Source organism: Megalobrama amblycephala, linkage group LG19 (genome assembly GCF_018812025.1).
Source record: "Megalobrama amblycephala isolate DHTTF-2021 linkage group LG19, ASM1881202v1, whole genome shotgun sequence".
In the NCBI taxonomy this organism is placed as follows: Eukaryota; Metazoa; Chordata; class Actinopteri; order Cypriniformes; family Xenocyprididae; genus Megalobrama; species Megalobrama amblycephala.
Genome location: NC_063062.1, coordinates 2,008,754 through 2,033,448, shown reverse-complemented (window position 1 = coordinate 2,033,448; position 24,695 = coordinate 2,008,754). Strand labels below are relative to the sequence as shown.

The following is a 24,695-nucleotide window of genomic DNA, read 5'->3' as shown; positions in this document are numbered from 1 at the left end:
CTAAATGATTCTGATGATTCAAAAGAATTAAGTTTCTGTTGATTCAAAAGAACTAAATGATTCTGATGATTCAAAATAACTAAATATTTGCCGATTTAAAAGAACTAAATGTTTCTGATGATTCAAAAGTACTAAATATTTGTCGATTTAAAAGAACTAAATGTTTCTGATGATTCAAAATAACTAAATGATTCTGATAATTCAAAATAACTTAATATTTGTTGATTCAAAAGAACTAAATGATTCTGATGATTCAAAAGAACTAAATGATTCTGATGATTCAAAAGAACTAAATGTTTCTGATGATTCAAAAGAACTAAATATTTGTCGATTCAAAAGATCTAAATGATTCTGATGATTCAAAATAACAATGTTTCTGATGATTCAAAAGAACTAAATGATTCTGATGATTCAAAAGATCTAAATGATTCTCATGATTCAAAATAACTAAATGCTTGATCGATTCAAAAGAACTAAATGTTTGACGATTCAAAAGAACTACATATTTGTCGATTCAAAAGAAGTAAATATATCTGATGATTCAAAAGTACTAAAACTTCAGTTGATTCAAAACCTCAATAATTGCTTCAACAAGAATCATGCAAGATAAATAAAAGTATCTCAATCATGAGTATGAAGTAATGAAATAATGAGAAAATCAAAGAGTAAATCAGATGCTTGATGGCATCTCACATACACTAAGAAACAGCGTCACGCTGCCCTCGGGTTCTGTTACTATGAGTTTGTAAGTCATAATCAAGTGATTTAGGATTAAAAATAAATGTTCAAATCTCTCTTTGACAAACAGCCAGAACAACCAAATGAAAAGCAAATGAAGCTGACAGACGTGTAATTGAGGCAGTCTGAGTCACGCCATCATCTAATGTAATGAAGTGGAGCATTACTGTTACGCAATATTCAAAACAAACGCAATCAATCAGATCCACGGGCTCCGAGAATCAGTTTTCAGAGGATAATGACGTCCATCACACCTCCGTGTCTCTCTGAATAAGTTGGTCTGGGACTGGGAAGGTAGTTTTGGCAGGAATCCACTCTTGGCACGTGTTAAAGTGCCGGCCGTGCAGCGCTTGCATCAGAGCAGAGAGTGAAATAAAACACTGATTCTCACCGCAGTGTGTGGCCGCGCGCCAGCCGCACCTCAGCCACTGATCTGGACCCACGCCAAACCAACACCAGAGAAACTACAATCACTGCGGCTCGCTCACACCGCTCAGGTTCAGACGCTCGAGTTCACTCACACACGACTGCTGAACGCTGCCACACGCCAGCAGCCAATCCCATCATGCACTTCACTGACAGTTTGATGAACTTCTAAAACTTTAATACAAATTAATAGGCATGAAGATGATCAGATATTATAAACATTATCATCATGATTTTCTGTAAAGCGGCTTTGAAACGTGTACTGTGAAAAGAGCTTTACAAATACATTCTGTTTCAATTAATATGAATTTAATGAATCTAATCATTGAAAATATCATAGTGGAAAATGGTTATTTTAATGCTCTGGCATAGAGTAAAAGCTCAAAATCAAAACTATATAAAATAGATTCCGTTTTCTGCTGATTTATTTGCAAACCCGATTCCAAAAAAAGTTGGGACACTGTACAAATTGTGAATAAAAAAGGAATGCAATAATTTACAAATCTCACAAACTTATATTTTATTCACTATAGAATATAGATATATCAAATGTTGAAAGTGAGACATTTTGAAATGTCATGCCAAATATTGGCTCATTTTGGATTTCACGAGAGCTACACATTCCAAAAAAGTTGGGACAGATAGCAATAAGAGGCCGGAAAAGTTAAATGTACATATAAGGAACAGCTGGAGGACCAATTTGCAACTAATTAGGTCAATTGGCAACATGATTGTGTATAAAAAGAGCCTCTCAGAGTGGCAGTGTCTCTCAGAAGTCAAGATGGGCAGAGGATCACCAATTCCCCCAATGCTGCGGCCAAAAATAGTGGAGCAATATCAGAAAGGAGTTTCTCAGAGAAAAATTGCAAAGAGTTTGAAGTTATCATCATCTACAGTGCATAATATCATCCAAAGATTCAGAGAATCTGGAACAATCTCTGTGCGTAAGGGTCAAGACCGGAAAACCATACTGGATGCCCGTGATCTCTGGGCCCTTAGACGGCACTGCATCACATACAGGAATGCTACTATAATGGAAATCACAACATGGGCTCAGGAATACTTCCAGAAAACAGTCGGTGAACACAATCCACCGTGCCATTCGCTGTTGCCGGCTAAAACTCTATAGGTCAAAAAAGAAGCCATATCTAAACATGATCCAGAAGCACAGGCGTTTTCTCATTTAAAATGGACTGTGGCAAAGTGGAAAACTGTTCTGTGGTCAGACGAATCAAAATTTGAAGTTCTTTTTGGAAAACTGGGACGCCATGTCATCCAGACTAAAGAGGACAAGGACAACCCAAGTTGTTATCAGCGCTCGGTTCAGAAGCCTGCATCTCTGATGGTATGGGGTTGCATGAGTGCGTGTGGCATGGGCAGCTTACACATCTGGAAAGGCACCATCAATGCTGAAAGGTATATCCAAGTTCTAAAACAACATATGCTCCCATCCAGACGTCATCTCTTTCAGGGAAGACCTTGCATTTTCCAACATGACAATGCCAGACCACATACTGCATCAATTACAACATCATGGCTGCGTAGAAGAAGGATCCGGGTACTGAAATGGCCAGCCTGCAGTCCAGATCTTTCACCCATAGAAAACATTTGGCGCATCATAAAGAGGAAGATGCGACAAAGAAGACCTAAGACAGTTGAGCAACTAGAAGCCTGTATTAGACAAGAATGGGACAACATTCCTATTCCTAAACTTGAGCAACTTGTCTCCTCAGTCCCCAGACGTTTGCACTGTTATAAACAGAAGAGGGGATGCCACACAGTGGTAAACATGGCCTTGTCCCAACTTTTTTGAGATGTGCTGATGCCATGAAATTTAAAATCAACTTATTTTTCCCTTAAAATGATACATTTTCTCAGTTTAAACATTTGATATGTCATCTATGTTGTATTCTGAATAAAATACTGAAATTTGAAACTTCCACATCATTGCATTCTATTTTTATCCACAATTTGTACAGTGTCCCAACTTTTTGGGAATCGGGTTTGTACATTTTTGCTGAAAACAGAGCATCCAGATCATGAAAACTGGTTAAAACAAACACATTTGTCACAAATATGAATGTGAATTTGAGTCAAATTTAACTGCATATTCCTGAATGTTCAATTGCATGTTCAGTAAATATTCGAAATTCAATTGCGATGTTCAACATCTAAATATTCAGAATTCAACTGCGATGTTCAATATCTAAATATTCAAAATTCAATTGCGATGTTCAACATCTAAATATTCGAAATTCAACTGCGATGTTCAACATCTAAATATTCGAAATTCAATTGCGATGTTCAACATCTAAATATTCGGAATTCAACTGCGATGTTCAATATCTAAATATTCGGAATTCAATTGCGATGTTCAACATCTAAATATTCGGAATTCAATTGCGATGTTCAACATCTAAATATTCGGAATTCAATTGCGATGTTCAACATCTAAATATTCGAAATTCAACTGCGATGTTCAACATCTAAATATTCGAAATTCAACTGCGATGTTCAACATCTAAATATTTGGAATTCAACTGCGATGTTCAATATCTAAATATTCGGAATTCAATTGCGATGTTCAACATCTAAATATTCGGAATTCAATTGCGATGTTCAATATCTAAATATTCGGAATTCAACTGCGATGTTCAACATCTAAATATTCGAAATTCAACTGCGATGTTCAATATCTAAATATTCGGAATTCCACTGCGATGTTCAATATCTAAATATTCGGAATTCAAATGCGATGTTCAATATCTAAATATTCGGAATTCAAATGCGATGTTCAATATCTAAATATTCGAAATTCAACTGCGATGTTCAATATCTAAATATTCGGAATTCAACTGCAAAAGTCCAATATCTAAATATTCGGAATTCAATTGCGATGTTCAATATCTAAATATTCGGAATTCAACTGCGATGTTCAACATCTAAATATTCGAAATTCAACTGCGATGTTCAATATCTAAATATTCGGAATTCCACTGCGATGTTCAATATCTAAATATTCGGAATTCAAATGCGATCTTCAATATCTAAATATTCGGAATTCAAATGCGATGTTCAATATCTAAATATTCGAAATTCAAATGCGATGTTCAACATCTAAATATTCGAAATTCAACTGCGATGTTCAATATCTAAATATTCGGAATTCAACTGCGATGTTCAACATCTAAATATTCGAAATTCAACTACGATGTTCAATATCTAAATATTCGGAATTCCACTGCGATGTTCAATATCTAAATATTCGGAATTCAAATGCGATGTTCAATATCTAAATATTCGGAATTCAATTGCGATGTTCAACATCTAAATATTCGAAATTCAACTGCGATGTTCAACATCTAAATATTCGAAATTCAACTGCGATGTTCAATATCTAAATATTCGGAATTCTGACTGCGATGTTCAATATCTAAATATTCGGAATTCAAATGTGATGTTCAATATCTAAATATTCGAAATTCAAATGCGATGTTCAACATCTAAATATTCGAAATTCAAATGCGATGTTCAACATCTAAATATTTGAAATTCAATTGCGATGTTCAATATCTAAATATTCGGAATTCAAATGCGATGTTCAACATCTAAATATTTGAAATTCAATTGCATGTTCAATATCTAACCAGGTAAACAAGCAGCAAACCAGCTGCTCTAAATAGTTCTGCAACAGTCACTAACAGTGACTCTCTCTGTGTGTGTGTGTGTGTGTGTGTGTGTGTGTGTGTGTGTGTGTGTGTGTGTGATCATATTACCACCATCATCAGTATCTTTTCCCACATTGGGGATCATGTGATTTCATTCTTCAGGGTTGATTCACAAAATAATATGTCAACCATAACAAACAGACATAATTTACATCAGACTTTGAGCTTTAAGTATTATAAAAATGTTAATGCTTTAGTTATCTTTTAAGTGCCCCTATTATGCTATATAAAGGTTTGGAGTCTCCTTTACATGCATCAAAGGTCAAAAAACACTTTAATTTTCTCATAATATCCACTGCAGCATCAGCTCTTTTCTCTCAGTGTCTGAAACGGTTCGTTCAAAGATTCGGTCTCTCTAAACCCCGCCTTTCTGAGAGCTGCTCTGCTGTGATTGGTCAGATGACCCAGTCTGTTGTGATTGGTCGGATACCAAACGCTCATTATCATATCTGAATCTCAGCTCTTGATTCACAGTGATTCGAACAGTAACGATGGCGTCGGTTTTACCGTATCATTCTCATCAATTTGCTTTGGCAGCAGAAAACAGCGTCTTCTCGATATGAACAACACGAACCAAACTCTTCCAGTCTCAGATACAACTCCAGTGATTGAAGGCGGGGCAAAGAGATGCTGTTCCGCCAATAAAGCCCAGAGGCGGGCATTATGCAAATGAGTTACAAAACTACACACTGAATTACTGACGACTCGTTTCAGCAGTTCAGAATCAATTCTTTCTTTTAGGAGACAAAAACTTTATTGGTTGTGCACTTTGATCATCTTTAAAACTATTATATATTACACACTACATGAAAGGTATGGTAATATCTGAAAAAGCATAATAGAGGCACATAAATGCAGGGCTGATGGTTTGTAAAGGCAAGCATCTGTATTTCTATATCTCCGAGTAGAAAGCAGAACTCATTATCACAATCATCCCTCACCGTTGCACTCGTGCAGCACTGTGCAGGTGCAGGCGGTGTGTTTCGCACCTCATTTTTCTTCAGAGAAACCTAGATTAGATAAAAATCTAGTTTATGATCTTTTCTTTTCCCTCACGCCAAAGGTTTTTGCAGTCACTCATTCGATCGTTCACACAGTCACATTCACGGCACAAGGCAAAGCAAACATCTGCGAGAGGTCAAGCCGACATCACAGGCAGGTTTCTGCACATCTGAGCGAGACGATATGATGTGCATCTGAATAATTCTGTCTCTCAACACAGTAAAACGTGTTCAAAACATCATATTTGTTTACATTAGTATGATGCTAGCTGCTTCTGTGCATTGAACTAAATCTTTGCATTTTCTGCACTTTCACATGTAATCTTCTGGCTTCTACGTGTGATCTTCGAGCCAAACTGAACAAATATGGCCTCAAATTCAAGATAAGGGGGGAAAAATGCCCATTCACAATTAAACACACAAACAAAAAATATATTACGACTGATGCAATTACAGTGAAATTGAGTGAAAATGAAAGAAAAGTATTGATTGTGGCATTACATTTAGATCTGTTTGCATGTTTCTGTTGAGCTTATGAATGCATTGGCCAATCAGAGGCGTTTTGATTAGTCACCGCTGAAAATAAATTTTTTAATGCATAAAAAGCAATAAACGTTTCTCAGCTTGTTTTTTCTGTGTAGAATATGTTTCCAAACGTCTATGTATTCTATTAATAATCATTATTATACGTGTCAAATTAGCCAAATTTCGGAAACTTCCCAGCCTCAAATGTTTGATTTTGTCTTTTTTTTCTGTAGAAAGATAAACATAAATGGTGATGAAACACCAAATATTAAATGTCACAGATGAAAATTTACTGAGTAATCCAGTATTTTGTATAGGGGGTCAAAATGACAATTTTCACCTGATATTTGGAGCCAATTTAGAAGGGTGTAAAAATGACTTTATAAAGATGTCAGCATCATTATTTTGTTTTTACAAAGAGATTGGTAGGTCTATTAGTAAAATCTGTTGACTTTATCAATCTTTGCTTCATTTTATGCAAACAGCGACAGTTCAAAAATGGCAAAAAAGCACTTCTTGTGTTTTGTGCCTCAAGTTTGCATGCCTGGAACTCAAGAAGTATTAAAGCTATCTTAAAATCTTTTTAGACTCTGGTTCTTAACAAACTTTTCTTTTCGTATCTTCATTTTAAAGGCCCTCGATGGTTCAATCCCAGAGATATGGAGATCCTAATGTGGCTCCATGAGTAAAAAAACAAACATAAATGCCATGAGAGATGCAGCTTCTGATACACCTTCGCAGTGTAAAGATGGATTTTATTAATTAAATTATATTGGTATCAATCTATGGAAGTTTGTTTCCACTAAGGAATAAAAAAAATAAACTTTTTTCCCTTGCAATTGCAAACTTTTTCTTTTTTCTCAGAATTGAGAGATAAAAAGTTTTTTTTTTTTTTTTTTTTATTCTGTGGCAAAAAACAGCTTCCATTGTATTCCGATTGATTGATTGAAGTAATCGGTTAAATGCAAGTATTTGACAACACAAAAACAAGCTAATTATACAAATTGCCCTTATAAAGGTAAAAAATGCCCCTGGAAGTAATTTCCTTAAGTTCCTTCTTTTGATGTGCATCTGTGGGATTTTATTTTTACTGTAAAGGTCTTCAGAAACAGTGTCAGAAACCGTCTCTCTCCTGCTCATCTTACTCTAGCTTTTATTGACATGCAGCGACATAAAACAGAAGGAGTGGCGATTCTCCGATGGGAATCTGTCATGTTTGAGGACTTGACTCTGTAATTCCGTTTGGAATGTTTCCTTTGGGTGGGGCGACACTTCCAGTGACCCTCCCCCAACTTCACCGGCTCTATTTCTGGATCAGCGGAATCTTCAACACTGGACTGTGAGAGCCTGGATTCTACAAGCACACCCTAAACACACACTAAACACACACACACATATACGCGCACACACATGCACCATAAACACTCACACACATACTTTGCTAATGGTAAAATTCATGCAGAAATGTGCTGTACACAACAGATCTTTCATTGTTGAATGAACAGAAGCAAGTTTTTTGAAAAAACAAAAACAAAAGTAATTAAAATTAGCTTGTTTTTAATTGTAAGTTACTCAAAATGCATTAAGACGAGGTCAAGTAACAGTAGCATAATTACGCCTATTGTTCCACACACCATTTTAACAGTATAAAGAGCGTCTGTGCAGTATGCAGTGCGCTAGTGATCCATTCTGAACACAGCCTGAACGTCTACAGCGCTGAGAGAGACCTGCACAAACACAACCGTCAGAGGATTACGTTTAATGACGCAAACCTTGGGCCCACATAACATCAACCCACAATCCCTCAGTGTAGCACACAATTAAACAGCGTAAACACAGCGTTCAGCCCTGCCACAGGCTCTCGGGAGGATCAAATACAACTCACGTTAACTCAAAATACACCGTTAACTGAAATAAATATTAGAAGAAAAAATTAAACTAAACGGAAATTAGAAATGTGGCCTTGCCAATAAACTGAAATAAGTTTAAACACTAAAATTACTAACTGGAAATAACTAAAACTAAACTAAAAGTAAAACAGAAAGAAAATAAATGAAACCTAAAAGCATGTAACAAAAATACAAAAAAAATAAACTAAAATTATTAAAATGAAAGATGGAAACAGAAAAATAAATGATAACTCAATATATTAATTAAATATTTAAAATAAAATTAAATATAAATATTAGATGAACACTTTATTGCCTTGGCAATAAACCAAAATAAGTCTCAACACTAAAATAAAAATAAAAATGAATTAAACCTAATAGAAAAACAAAAACTTAAAAATGACAAAAGCATGTAACAAAATTAAAATTAATTAAAAATTAAACTAAAATGAAGATGAAAGATGGAAATATAAGAGCTAATTCAAAATTTCTACCGATTTTAACTTAAAAACTTCAGTTGCTACCCTTAAATTTAAGTATAATCAACTTCATACAAGTCATTTAAATTTAAAATATATTAAACTGACTTTAAAAAATTAGGATGAATCTCATATAACAAGGTATCCATCTAGAATGCCTGATCGACAGGGACGCTGAATAAATAATAGATCAGCTTTTAACTGCAGTATGTGCTTGAGACAGAACAGAAAAGACGGACTGTAAATAAATTAAAAATATCAGTTAATTTGAAATAATAAACCTTTACAAAAACAATATCGGAGTATCTCAACGTAAAATTCCTTTAGCTTCGATTCACCTCACTTATGACTCCATCGGATCAACTAATGCAACCCAAAGCGCACGTGAGGATCTGCATTCATAATGCATGAGGCGTAAATGAGGCCAATCATTCCCTCAGTCAGCGCTTACACAATCCACATCGATCCGCGCTAGACTAGTCCACACCGATCGCCCACTTCCACCCTGCGCAGGCGACGTGACGATTACATATGCACCAGCCTGAGCTCGAGGTGACGTAACTATATGAACTTTACAATAACCAGTGATGATATAATACAAGTAGTCTTCACTAGTGCATGTCAGGGTTTTTATTCATGTCAAAATGGTCAGATGCTGGTCTATATACTATCAATCATTAGCAGACCACAAATCTGATGTTTGCAACTGGAAGTACAATAAAAGAGCTGCATTTGCTCTACAATCACCATCGTGTGTGTTCATCTTCAGACTCTGGTTGGATGCATTCAGCCGGTGTTATTAAAACCCTATTAATCACTGTCGGATTAGGAGGGGGGGCAGGGAGGAAGACAAGTGTTAGACCGGCCCCTCTGGACCCCAGGGACGCACCGGAGGATTACCGGGGTCAGCTGGCCTGAACGTCCCACTGCGGCCCCCACAGATCGCTGACCCTCCCACCACAGCGAGCACACGACACCTTTGTCCAGCCCTTGTTTAACAATTATTTACTCTGTGTTGGACGGACGGAGTGAGGTCAGCGCACATACATCACTGACTAAACCCCCGCAACACATGCACTCGCTCGAGTCATTAACCTCTCACACTTGTTGAACTGAATCTTTCACTGATTTTTGTTCAGCTGAAAGAAAATGGTTCATTTACTTGATTATTGAACTGAAAACTGCACTTTTAGAAGAAAAGATTCTTATGTAGAACCTTAAAGGGTTCATTAGGCGCTTCATATGTAGAACCTTAAAGGGTTCGTCGGGCGCTTCATGTGTAGAACCTTAAAGGGTTCGTCGGGCTCTTCATATGTAGAACCTTAAAGGGTTCGTCGGGCGCTTCATATGTAGAACCTTAAAGGGTTCGTCGGGCGCTTCATATGTAGAACCTTAAAGGGTTCGTCGGGCGCTTCATGTGTAGAACCTTAAAGGGTTCGTCGGGCGCTTCATGTGTAGAACCTTAAAGGGTTCGTCGGGCGCTTCATGTGTAGAACCTTAAAGGGTTCGTCGGGCGCTTCATATGTAGAACCTTAAAGGGTTCGTCGGGCGCTTCATATGTAGAACCTTAAAGGGTTCCGTCAGGCCCATCATATGTAGAACCTTAAAGGGTTCGTCGGGCGCTTCATGTGTAGAACCTTAAAGGGTTCGTCGGGCGCTTCATATGTAGAACCTTAAAGGGTTCGTCGGGCGCTTCATATGTAGAACCTTAAAGGGTTCGTCGGGCGCTTCATATGTAGAACCTTAAAGGGTTCGTCGGGCGCTTCATATGTAGAACCTTAAAGGGTTCCGTCAGGCTCTTCATATGTAGAACCTTAAAGGGTTCCGTCAGGCTCTTCATATGTAGAACCTTAAAGGGTCCGTCAAGCCCATCATATGTAGAACCTTAAAGGGTTCGTCAGGCTCTTCATATGTAGAACCTTAAAGGGTTCGTCGGGCGCTTCATATGTAGAACCTTAAAGGGTTCGTCGGGCGCTTCATGTGTAGAACCTTAAAGGGTTCGTCGGGCGCTTCATATGTAGAACCTTAAAGGGTTCGTCGGGCGCTTCATATGTAGAACCTTAAAGGGTTCGTCGGGCGCTTCATGTGTAGAACCTTAAAGGGTTCGTCGGGTGCTTCATATGTAGAACCTTAAAGGGTTCGTCAGGCTCTTCATATGTAGAACCTTAAAGGGTTCGTCAGGCCCATCATATGTAGAACCTTAAAGGGTTCGTCGGGCGCTTCATGTGTAGAACCTTAAAGGGTTCCGTCAGACGCTTCATATGTAGAACCTTAAAGGGTCCGTCAGGCTCTTCATATGTAGAACCTTAAAGGGTCCGTCAGGCTCTTCATATGTAGAACCTTAAAGGGTTCGTCGGGCGCTTCATATGTAGAACCTTAAAGGGTTCGTCGGGCGCTTCATGTGTAGAACCTTAAAGGGTTCCGTCAGACGCTTCATATGTAGAACCTTAAAGGGTTCGTCAGGCTCTTCATATGTAGAACCTTAAAGGGTTCGTCGGGCGCTTCATATGTAGAACCTTAAAGGGTTCGTCGGGCGCTTCATGTGTAGAACCTTAAAGGGTTCGTCGGGCGCTTCATGTGTAGAACCTTAAAGGGTTCCGTCAGACGCTTCATATGTAGAACCTTAAAGGGTCCGTCAGGCTCTTCATATGTAGAACCTTAAAGGGTTCGTCGGGCGCTTCATATGTAGAACCTTAAAGGGTTCGTCGGGCGCTTCATGTGTAGAACCTTAAAGGGTTCCGTCAGACGCTTCATATGTAGAACCTTAAAGGGTTCGTCAGGCTCTTCATATGTAGAACCTTAAAGGGTTCGTCGGGCGCTTCATATGTAGAACCTTAAAGGGTTCGTCGGGCGCTTCATGTGTAGAACCTTAAAGGGTTCGTCGGGCGCTTCATATGTAGAACCTTAAAGGGTTCGTCGGGCGCTTCATATGTAGAACCTTAAAGGGTTCGTCGGGCGCTTCATGTGTAGAACCTTAAAGGGTTCGTCGAGCGCTTCATATGTAGAACCTTAAAGGGTTCGTCGGGCGCTTCATATGTAGAACCTTAAAGGGTTCGTCGGGCGCTTCATGTGTAGAACCTTAAAGGGTTCGTCGGGTGCTTCATATGTAGAACCTTAAAGGGTTCGTCAGGCTCTTCATATGTAGAACCTTAAAGGGTTCGTCAGGCCCATCATATGTAGAACCTTAAAGGGTTCGTCGGGCGCTTCATGTGTAGAACCTTAAAGGGTTCGTCGGGCGCATCATATGTAGAACCTTAAAGGGTTCGTCGGGCGCTTCATATGTAGAACCTTAAAGGGTTCGTCGGGCCCATCATATGTAGAACCTTAAAGGGTTCGTCAGGCGCATCATGTGTAGAACCTTAAAGGGTTCGTCGGGCGCTTCATGTGTAGAACCTTAAAGGGTTCGTCAGGCGCATCATATGTAGAACCTTAAAGGGTTCGTCAGGCGCATCATGTGTAGAACCTTAAAGGGTTCGTCAGGCGCATCATATGTAGAACCTTAAAGGGTTCGTCAGGCGCATCATGTGTAGAACCTTAAAGGGTTCGTCAGGCGCATCATGTGTAGAACCTTAAAGGGTTCGTCAGGCGCATCATATGTAGAACCTTAAAGGGTTCGTCAGGCGCATCATGTGTAGAACCTTAAAGGGTTCGTCAGGCGCATCATATGTAGAACCTTAAAGGGTTCGTCAGGCGCATCATGTGTAGAACCTTAAAGGGTTCGTCAGGCGCATCATATGTAGAACCTTAAAGGGTTCGTCAGGCGCATCATATGTAGAACCTTAAAGGGTTCGTCGGGCGCTTCATGTGTAGAACCTTAAAGGGTTCGTCAGGCGCATCATGTGTAGAACCTTAAAGGGTTCGTCAGTCGCATCATGTGTAGAACCTTAAAGGGTTCGTCAGGCGCATCATATGTAGAACCTTAAAGGGTTCGTCGGGCGCTTCATATGTAGAACCTTAAAGGGTTCGTCGGGCCCATCATATGTAGAACCTTAAAGGGTTCGTCAGGCGCATCATGTGTAGAACCTTAAAGGGTTCGTCGGGCGCTTCATGTGTAGAACCTTAAAGGGTTCGTCAGGCGCATCATATGTAGAACCTTAAAGGGTTCGTCAGGCGCATCATGTGTAGAACCTTAAAGGGTTCGTCAGGCGCATCATATGTAGAACCTTAAAGGGTTCGTCAGGCGCATCATGTGTAGAACCTTAAAGGGTTCGTCAGGCGCATCATGTGTAGAACCTTAAAGGGTTCCGTCAGGCGCATCATATGTAGAACCTTAAAGGGTTCGTCAGGCGCATCATGTGTAGAACCTTAAAGGGTTCGTCAGGCGCATCATATGTAGAACCTTAAAGGGTTCGTCAGGCGCATCATGTGTAGAACCTTAAAGGGTTCGTCAGGCGCATCATATGTAGAACCTTAAAGGGTTCGTCAGGCGCATCATATGTAGAACCTTAAAGGGTTCGTCGGGCGCTTCATGTGTAGAACCTTAAAGGGTTCGTCAGGCGCATCATGTGTAGAACCTTAAAGGGTTCGTCAGTCGCATCATGTGTAGAACCTTAAAGGGTTCGTCAGGCGCATCATGTGTAGAACCTTAAAGGGTTCGTCAGGCGCATCATATGTAGAACCTTAAAGGGTTCGTCAGGCGCATCATGTGTAGAACCTTAAAGGGTTCGTCAGGCGCATCATGTGTAGAACCTTAAAGGGTTCGTCGGGCGCTTCATGTGTAGAACCTTAAAGGGTTCGTCAGGCGCATCATGTGTAGAACCTTAAAGGGTTCGTCTGTCGCTTCATGTGTAGAACCTTAAAGGGTTTGTCGGGTGCTTCATGTGTAGGGGTTTGGTTGTTATGACAACATGTTGTTATGTTCACATCGGGAACACGGGAGCACCGCGATGCGACCGCAAAAGGCACTTTCACTTTCAAAGTGCACGCCACTGATCAAAAGTGCACGCCACTGATAAGCATTGTAAATTAAGTATTACAGAATACACATACCAATTAAATGCACAGATCTCCTCTCGTGCGTCCACCACTGGATGAGGCAATATCACTTTCGTTTCTATTTCAGATATCTCTTTTATAGATGCCATCAATGTTTTTGCCTTTCAAGCAAAACAGACAAAACAGTTCATAAACTATAATCCTCATGAAAACTTCAGTCAAGCCAGCTCGCGCGTCAACCTGAGAGATCAGCCTCCTTACCTTAAAGTGTCAAATTTCTCGGTTTCTGAATGGACGGTTTGGCTTGATTGACAAACGCTAACGTTCGGGCATGATTTATATACCATCGACCTGTCCTGAATGCACGCTTTGATCGATGATGGTTTGTAGATTGCGTGTTTCTCCGTTCGAGAGCGCATTTCCTGTTCACATCCGTGACAAAACAGCTGATTATTTACGAACGAAAGCTCACAGAAACGTGAAAATGGTCTCATTTGAAAGAAAATATTCTAAGCTAAAAGATGATATAGTGTGACTAATTGAAGCAGTCCTTATCAAAAGTGCGGGGGTCGATTTCTGTCTTTTCAAAACTGCGGGGGTCCTGACCCCCCTGTCCCCCGTGCCAACGACGCCCCTGCATGACACTGAAGACTGCAGTAATGATGCTGAAAATTCAGCTTTGAATCGCAGAAATAAATTACATTTTAAAACACATTCACATAGAAAACAGTTATTTTACATTGTAAAAATTATTTCACTATTTTTACTGTATATTTGATCAAATAAATGCAGCCTTGCTTAGCAGAAATGGCTTATTTCACAAAAAAAAACAAATGTTTTGAATGATAGTGAGATGTAAGATTATATATATATATATATATATATATAAAAACACACACACATATACTATATACACATCCACACACACACACACACACACACATTTCAGTCTTCTGATAGATCAATCAAGCATCTGAACATCTGAACACGACATCCTGTCTGTTCACCTCAGAAAGGAATTTACAGCAGCTGTCATTAAAACTCACAGAGATACCATTAAAACGAGAGAGCGCGTCGTCCCGCTGTCTCTGAACCTTCCCCCCTCAACCACGCAACCTGAAACTGCCGGCCATGAAGAGGTGTCATTATACACCGCTGGCCACACATAATGACAGAGCACATAAAAGACAGGACACAAAGAGAGAGACGGACACATCTCTCAGTACAATGACGCTCCCCTCCCCTCCTCTGACCATCTGTATTTCCTCTTCCTCTCAATGAAATGAGTATTTCATCACTGACAGTCTGATCAGGGTTTGTGAAATCATTAATGCGTTTTACCCTTCAGATAAGAAACATTGTCTCTGTTGCCTTCAAGTCAGAATGATGGTATCTAAGAGATCAGATGAGCAACATGTGCACCACTATAATGCCACAACCATGTCCTTCGAATGCTTTCTGAAGATTGTCTAGTGTGCAGATGCTGTTAATGTCAACATGCAATGCATTTGCAACCAATTTCAGAGTGAATCAGAATATATTTACATTACATTTGACATTAATGCATTTAGCAGACTTGATTTTGTCCATTTTTTTTCTTCAGACTAATATGCATTGATGAATTTAAATCACAGATGCATGGAAAAAAGTTTTACGAGTCACTGTAGAATTTATTTTGCAAACGGTTAAATGCATATGGATCTGGCCAGAACATACTACTCATTTAGTTGGTTTATGAGGCCGCATGATTGCGGAACAAAACTACATTTCCTGTCATTTTTATGTGGGTGCATGACAATGCATAACCAACACACTTAATGTGTGCCGTTTACTCTTTCTTTTATGCACTTGTGCTAAAAAGCCTCCCGTGTTTTAGAAAAAGCAAGATATATGAAATCGCTCAATGCATCAAATTCATGATTGCATCGTAATTCTGACTTCCAAAATCATAAGTAGGACTTGAATCTTTGTCTCTCTGTCCATTTCCACACTGCTGTTCTATCTTGGGAAGGTAGAATGGATGTTGCCTCTATAAATAAGCAGCTACAGCCCTTTAATCACATCAGAGGCTCTTCATGTGGACAGAACGGCTGATTCATGCTCACGGCAAGATGTCAACAGATTCACATTCAGTCGCCAGTCCACCTGAAATCAAAACTGACTCGATTTACGGTCTATTCAATTCATGTTTCTGATCTTATTGTGATCGATTCAACAGTGCATGATATGCTGAAGAAAATAATAGATGGAATCAAGTCAATCATAATGCATGAATGTAAAATGTCTTTATTCTGCTTTACTCTGAAATACGTCACATCATGGAAGCAAAATGGATACAAATGGCATTGCATGATGACATGCACACTAGAAATACTTCAACAAGCGTTCAAAGAGTGCATTTTGGGACTGTGGAAGGGAAACATCAGAATACATTGCATTTGAAGTTCAGGTTTTAGCTGCATGACAGAGAATCACTTTCACAAAACCTTCTGACGCAGCATTGCCGTTAAAATCAATGCATTTTGAAGGAAACTTGCATTATGTTGCAGATCACACCTGTGCAGAGGCTACTGTGCAATTCGTAACACACACCCACTGCACGCGTGCACAAACACTCCCACGTGTTAACTGACAAAATTGGGCCAAATGTCTCTTTACACAGTCTGGACGCCGGCCAAAGTCGACTCAGCGTTTGGCAGGAGCGTAAGAGAACAAATAAGTCAAGCGAAGTGTCCGGCTCTGTGCCAGCGCACACGTGGTGAGCAGAACGGCAGCGGATCGGAGCAGATGTTTCTCCAGAGGGGCCGATACAGCCAAAACCAAACACAAACACGTGTGGAAAGGTGCGAAGAGGACGAGAGGGAGAAATCATGACCAAACCACCATCACGACAGACTGACTCATCAAACTACTGCGCTTCCGAAAAACATTCAGCTGCTGCTCGAAAACAAACATAGAAATGATGTTCATTTGCTGCTGAATAAGAATAATGCTGGCTTCTACAGAAGAGGATTAGGGACAAGTAATAAAAAAAAATAAAATAAAAGTCAATATAAAATGTCAAGAATAAAATCATTAAATTGAGAGTAAAGTCATTGTGTTTTGAGAAAAAACTCGATAAATTTTGAGAAAAAAAGATTAAATAAAATGCTGAGAATAAAATCATTACATTTTGAGAATAAAGCCATTGAGTTGAGAAAAAAACGTGTTAAATATCTAGAAGACGAATTACAACGTTGAGAATAAAATCATTACATTTCGAGAATAAAGTCATTGTGTTGAGAAAAAACTCATTAAATTTAGAGAAAAAAGTTGAAATAAAATGTTGAGAATAAACTCATTGAATTTTGAGAATAAAGTCATTGTGTTTCAAGAAAAAACTCATTAAATTGAGAAAAAAAAGTCTAAATAAATTCTAAAAATGATAATGTAATTTTATTCTCAACATTTTTTTAGACTTTTTTCTCGAAATTTAACGAGTTTTTTCTTGAAACAACTTTATTCTCAAAATTTAATGTTTATTCTCAACATTTTACTTTGAGAAAAAAAGTCTAAATAAAATGTTGAGAATAAAATCATTAAATTGAGAATAAAGTCGTCGTTTCGAGAAAAAAACTTGTTAAATAGCTAGAAAAAAAGACGAAATACAATGTTCAGAATAAAATCATTACATTTCGAGAATAAAGTCGTTGTGTTGAGAAAAAACTTGTTAAATTTCGAGAAAAAAGTGTAAATAAAATGTCGAGAATAAAATCATTAAATTTCGAGAATAAAGTCATTGTGTTTCGAGAAAAAACTTGATAAATTGAGAAAATGATTAAATAAAATGCTGAGAATAAAATCATTACATTTTGAGAATAAAGCCATTGAGTTGAGAAAAAAACGTGTTAAATATCTAGAAGATGAATTACAACATTGAGAATAAAATCATTAAATTTCGAGAAAAAAGTTGAAATAAAATGTCGAGAATAAACTCATTGAATTTTGAGAATAAAGTCATTGTGTTTCAAGAAAAAACTCATTAAATTGAGAAAAAAAGTCTAAATAAACTCTAAAAATGTAATGATTTTATTCTTAACATTTTATTTAGACTTTTTTCTCAAAATGTAATGTTTTTTCTTGAAACAACTTTATTCTCAAAATGTAATGTTTATTCTCAACATTTTACTTCAAGAAAAAAGTCTAAATAAAATGTCGAGAATAAAATCATTACATTTTGAGAATAAAGTTGTTGTTTCGAGAAAAAAACTTGTTAAATAGCTAGAAAAAAAAGACGAAATACAACGTTCAGAATAAAATCATTACATTTCGAGAATAAAGTCGTTGTGTTGAGAAAAAACGTGTTAAATTTTGAGAAAAAAGTCTAAATAAAATGTTGAGAATAAAATCATTAAATTGAGAATAAAGTCGTTGTTTCGAGAAAAAAACTTGTTAAATAGCTAGAAAAAAAAGACGAAATACAACGTTCAGAATAAAATCATTACATTTCGAGAATAAAGTCGTTGTGTTGAGAAAAAACTTGTTAAATTTCAAGAAAAAAGTTTAAATAAAATGTTGAGAATAAACTCATTAAATTTCGAGAATAAAGTCTGTTTCAAGAAAAAACTCAATAAATTGCGAGAAAAAAGTCTAAATAAAATGTAGAAAAAAAAATGATTGAATTTTGAGGATAAATTCATTGTGTTAAGAAAAAAACTTATTAAATATCTAATACAATATCGAAATACAACATTCAGAATAAAATCATAAAATTGAGAATAAAGTCGTTGTTTTGAGAAAAATCGCGAGAAAAAAAGTAAATAAAATTGAGAATAAAATGATTGAATTTTGAGAATAAATTCATTGTGTTAAGAAAAAAACTTATTAAATATCTAGAAAAAAAGACGAAATACAACATTCAGAATAAAATCATAAAATTGAGAATTGTCATTGTTTTGAGAAAAATCACGAGAAAAAAAAGTCTAAAAATGTTGAGAATAAAATCATTAAATTAAGAATAAAGTCTGTTTCAAAAAAAAACCTCGATAAATTGCGAGAAAAAAAGTCTAAATAAAAAGTCGAAAATAAAATGATTGAATTTTGAGAATAAATTCATTGTGTTAAGAAAGAACTTATTAAATATCTAATACAATATGGAAATACAACATTCAGAATAAAATCATAAAATTGAGAATAAAGTCAGTTTCGAGAAAAATCGTGAGAAAAAAGTCTAAATAAAATTTTGAGAATAAAATGATTGAATTTTGAGAATAAATTCATTGTGTTAAGAAAAAAAACATTAAATATCTAGAAAAAAAGACGAAATACAACATTCAGAATAAAATCAAAACTGAGAATAAAGTGGTGTTGAGAAAAACTTGTTAAATTTCGAGAAAAAAGTCTAAATAAAATGTAGAAAATAAAATGATTGAATTTTGAGAATAAATTCATTGTGTTAAGAAAAAAACGTATTAAATATCTAATACAATATCGAAATACAACATTCAAAATAAAATCATAAAATTTTGAGAATAAAGTCGCTGTTTCGAGGAAAAAAATCGTTAAATTTCGAGAAAAAAAGTCTAAAAACTTGTTAAATTGTGAGGAAAAAAAGGCGAAATACAACGTTGAGAATAAAATCATTACATTTTGAGAAAAAAGTCTAAATATAATATCACGAGTTTTCTCTCTTAAAACACAACAACTTTATGCTCGAAATGTAATAAGTTTATACGCAACATTGTATTTCGACTTTTACTTCTAGAAATGTAACGAGTTTAATCTTGCATTATAATGACTTTAAACTTGAGATGGTTTAATTTTTATTATTGCTTGGCCCTAATCCTCTTCCGTAGGGTTCACATTGAGTTTCAAACCAGCAAAAATATTACAAAAGCTTCATCATGTAAAATCAACCAAAGTGGCATAAAGATTCAGTTTAATATACTACGAATAGTAGTTAACATTTACTTCAAACATTATTGCATTTAACAAACAATTAAGAATTTGAGGATATAAACTCAGTAGTTCTGAAACATCGTGAATGATCAGAAAAGCAATCTTGTTTTCAGTTCTGATCTCAGTGACTGATATTTGTTCTTGTTTTAAGCACAAACTCACTTCATTTCAATACATTTTTTAGCTTAATATTCTCAAGTAAATGTATCTTGATTTAAGAATGTTTAGATGTTTGTACTGCAAATCAAATCAAAAATACCGATGAAGAACATCATCGTCAAGATAACACAAGCTCTCTTACCGCTTTAAAATGATCGTCGTAGCTCCAATCCGCTTGGCCGTTAGGAGAAGCTGCCGATGGCCGACCGACGGGCGAGAGATCGTCCTCAGGTTCCTGTTTGACCCTGACGGCGGGCGACGGGGCTCTTTTGCTGGGGTCTGAGAAGCTCACGATGGGGCGTCCGGGCAGATGTACGGCTCCCTGCTGCAGCGCCAGCGTCTGCTTCCTGAGGAACTCCAGCCCGGACGGCGGCCTGTCGTCTTCCTCACTGCCTTCATCGCCCTCCATCATCTCATTATCATCATCATCATCATCATCCGAATCCCGGCCTCGCTCCTCGTCCTCCTCGTGTTCGGAGTCCACGCTGCTCTGATTGGAGACCAGAGACAGCTGTCCGCCGCTCATGAATCCAGCCCCAGAAGCCCTTGCGGCGACCAGAATGGCCTGCTGAGCCGCGACCTGCTGCGCGTACATGATGTGAGCTTCACGCAGCCTCCGCTCCTTGTGCTCCATCTCCAGACGCGCCTGCTGCTGCCGCTGCAGCTGCTCCATCATGGCCTCCAGCTTCAAGCCACCCGCCAACCCGGCCTCCTGAGAGACAGAGACAAACACTCACATGAAAGCACGTCCCTCCAAGAGCTTGAAACGCGTAACTCAGCGCGCACCACGTCATTTCTCTTGATTCAAGCTGCAAATGTTTTGGAAACACAAGCATGTTTTGGGGTCAGTTCGCAGAATCTCACCTTCATTGATCATGTGCACGCATCTTTGTTTTGCAAACATGAACATTTGTCTGTTGTTGCAAATTCTGCCGATGTCACCAAGTTAGAATTGCACCCTCATAATGAGATTTAGGCACGTAAACACTATAATTTGATCAAATTGATGAATTAAGCTCATAATTGTTGCAACTGTAATCATAGTAAAACATGGCGTATGGTGATTTAAACACTTTAAAGGATTAGTTTATTTCAGAATTAAAATGTCCTGATAATTTACTCACCCCCATGTCATCCAAGATGTTTATATCTTTCTTTCTTCAGTAGAAAAGAAATGAAGGTTTTTGAGGAAAACATTCCAGGATTTTTCTCCATGTAGTTGAACGGGTTGAAGGTCCAAATGTCAGTTTCAGTGCAGCTTCAAAGAGCTCTACATGATCCCAGACGAGGAATAAGAGTCTAATCTAGAGAAACCATCAGCCATTTTCTAAAAACAATTAAATTATATACTTTTTAACCACAAATGCTCATCTTGCACTGCTCTGTGATGCTCCACACATGACGTAATCATGTTGGAAAGGTCACGCGTGACGTAGGCGGAAATACTGATCCAGTGTTTACAAAGAGAACATGCAAAGACTAAGACATGACCTTTACAAAAACGATGTTGGATGATTTTGAAGTTGGAGGAGAAAATAAGATGGAGTTTTTTGCTCTACAATAACGTTAAAATAACACTAAAGCAGAGTTAAATTTAATGAGATAATTAAGCAATTAATGAAGTAATGATTGCACATTATTGATGAACGCCTGCTGTTAACAAGCAGAATCACTGAAGAAATAAGAAAACAAGAACTACAAGTGACTTAAGTCACAGCCTTATTAATTGCTTAATTATCTCATTAACTTTAACTCTGCTTTAACACTATTTAGAGAGGGACCATATGCACTCTGAGCAGAGCTGATTTAACTCTCGGGATTTTGCAGTGTACCGCGGTACTTCCGCGTACTTTCCAACATGATTACGTCATGCGTGGAGCATCACAGAGCAGTGCAACACAAGCATTTATGGTTAAAAAGTATATCATTTTTGAGCATTTGTGGTTAAAAAGTATACATTTTTTAATTTTTTTTTAGAAAATGACTGATGGTTTCTCTAGATAAGACTCTTATTCCTCGTCTGGGATCATGTAGAGCTCTTTGAAGCTGCACTGAAACTGACATTTGGACCTTCAACCCGTTGAACCCCAGTGAAGTCCACTATATGGAGAACAATTCCTCAAAAGCCATAATTTCTTTTCGACTGAAGAAAGAAAGACATGAACATCTTGGATGACATTGAAGTGAGTAAATTATCGGGAAATTTGAATTCTGAACTGAACTAATACTTTAAGCTCATAATCATAGCACAACATGGCATATGCTGATTTTAATTGCAATAAACAGCCATTTAAACACTTTAATCGCATCTATTCCACTCTGAACAAAGTGCGCATGTGCATTTTTAGGGTGTTGAAGTTTATCTTGACAACATTGCACTAAATTAATATAATGCATTATAGCCTATTGATGGTTAAAGACACTGAAATGGAGGCTAAAAGAGAATAAAATCATTAAATTTCGAGAATAAAGTTGTTGAGTTTCGAGAAAACAATTGTTAAATTTCAAGAAAAAAGTCTAAATAAAATATTATTTTGAATTTTGAGAATAAAGCCATTGTGTTTCAAGAAAAAAAACAACTTGTTAAATATCTAGAAAAAAAGATGAAAAACAACGTTGAGAATAAAATCATTACATTTCGAGAATAAAGTCATTATGTTTCTAGAAAAAACTTGATAAATTGAGAAAAAAATCGAAATATCACAAGTTTTCTCTTGAAACACAACTTTAAGTTTATTCTCAACATTGTATTCTGACATTTAATTCTAGAAGTTTAATCTTGCATTACAATGACTTTAAACTTGAGATGGTTTAATTTTTTTATTATTGCTTGGCCCTAATCCTAAGCTTCGTCATGCAAAATCAACCAAAGTGGCATAAAGTTTCAGTTTAATATACTACGAATAGTAGTTAACATTTATTTCAAACATTATTGCATTTAACAAACAATTAAGAATTTGAGGATATAAACTCAGTAGTTCTGAAACATCGTGAATGATCAGAAAAGTAAACATTGCACAAAATGAACGGAGAAATGGAGACATTTTTGGCATATAATGGTGGTAAAAATAACCACAATTCTTAGAGAATGATCAGAATAATTGCATGTAAACGAGAGGTTTGATGTAAACATCTTACTGCGATTAAGGCTCTAAAATGGATTCAGGGTGAAAATTTCTCTGATAATAAAATATGTTTAAGAAAGATCATGAAGATCATAGCGATGGATCTGCAATTATTGAAGAATTATCCTGCGATTATTGAAAATAAAGATGCAACTTTTACCCAGTTGAGTTCTGATAGTTTCGGAAGCAATTAGAATTAAAATGCACCGACAAAGATCAAATCAGCAATAAATATACGTTTCAGATGCATTGCTAAAAATGCAACTTCTCTTATTTTAAAGTGGGCTGATAAATTCCTTGTCATGATAATTATTAATACTGAAATGGGTTTTTAATGGCTGATATTTATACTGAGATCCAGTTTAATCATAGCAAATTAATATGTATTTTACACAGTATTTACTCAAAATTCAACATTTGAAAGCATGAAATGTGCAACATCCATTGACAATTCTGCCTGCAAAATATGGATCCGACATACAGACAGTTATTGATTATCCCAATATATCAATACAATACAGCACATGAAATCATCATCACAACATTTACTTTAGGAATTAACCCTTTCAGCGCTCTTTTCTTAAAAATACGGCCCATTTCGACTGCCGCCCAAAATGCAAACGTATAAAACAAACACGATTTGATGTTAAAATCAGAAAAATAAACAGTGATAGTTTTTCTCTAGTACGTAACAACACTTACAGATCAGCTTTAAATATGCAGGTTATTTAACCCGTCTGTCCTGCTAAACCTGCATATTTAAAAACAAACCTGACATCTTAATCCATAACCGTGGAAATCATGACCGTACAGGTTACATAAAAACACTAATATCTGCAACAAAACAATCTTGATCCAACCTGTCAAATCTACAGTTTCACTATGAGATTCATGTGGTTTAGGGGAATTTAACATGACTAAAAACAGTTCAGCAGCGGATCAAAGCGGAGGCCCCTAATGAAAACAGCATGTTTGTGCATTCAGATGTGTGTGTGTGTGTATGTGTGTGTGTGTGTGTAACCACAATGATAGTAAAACTTGAAATCACCACCATTGTGGGTGACCAAGACAAAAACAGCTTCATAAAAGGGACTAAATAATGAAAATCTCAACATATCAGGGTGTTTCTGTGGGTTTAAAGGGTGTGGACAGAAAATCAGTAGAAATAGCTATAATTATCTTTTCTTTGGGGGTCAAAAAGTATCTAAATATCCTTTAAATGCACCTTATAAACATAAGTGCATCATATATAGAAAGCAATAAAATCACTTAAATATTCACTGAAAATGTGCCTTAATTTTTCATTAAATCTTAGAATAAGGATGTTTAATATATTTTACTGCAATGCAATTCAATATAAAAACAATAAATACATTTAAAAACAAACACATTTACAGTCCGAATGTTTATTAGTTAAAGCACATTATGAGGATTTAAAGTAAGTTGCACTGACTCACCATCTGTGTTTTGCTGCTGCCGCTGTTATCTACCATTCCTCCGTTCCGTTCCGTCTCTTTCTGCTCGGTAACCCTCGGTGAATTGTGCACGCGCACCGGCGGCGCTTTCCGTTCCTCCAGCCAGCGAGCGCGTGACAATCCGGTGCGCTCCGTTTCGAGCGAGCAGAACCGCGATCAGACCTCCGAGCCGCCCGGCGTTCAGCGCTCGACTCCCTGCAGCTCCCTTCCGCTCCGCTCGCGTCTGTCTGGCGTTTCCTCCCCTCAACGCGCACCCCCACCTCACGAGAGCGAGCGAC

General features: G+C 37.3%; 1 protein-coding gene across 1 annotated transcript in view; it reads right to left on the bottom strand.

Annotated features, from left to right (window-relative positions):
- Positions 1-24,695, bottom strand: part of si:dkey-205h23.1 (AT-rich interactive domain-containing protein 3B) — a 61,401-nt gene that overhangs the window by 36,094 nt on the left and 612 nt on the right. The window contains exons 1-2 of the mRNA XM_048168666.1: positions 24,400-24,695; positions 19,960-20,529 (exon numbers count right to left, since the gene is read on the bottom strand). The exon at positions 24,400-24,695 is cut by the window's right edge and continues 612 nt beyond it. Coding sequence (XP_048024623.1) covers positions 19,960-20,529; positions 24,400-24,435 — 606 coding nt within the window. The 5' untranslated portion in view covers positions 24,436-24,695. The remainder of the gene's footprint in view (positions 1-19,959; positions 20,530-24,399) is intronic.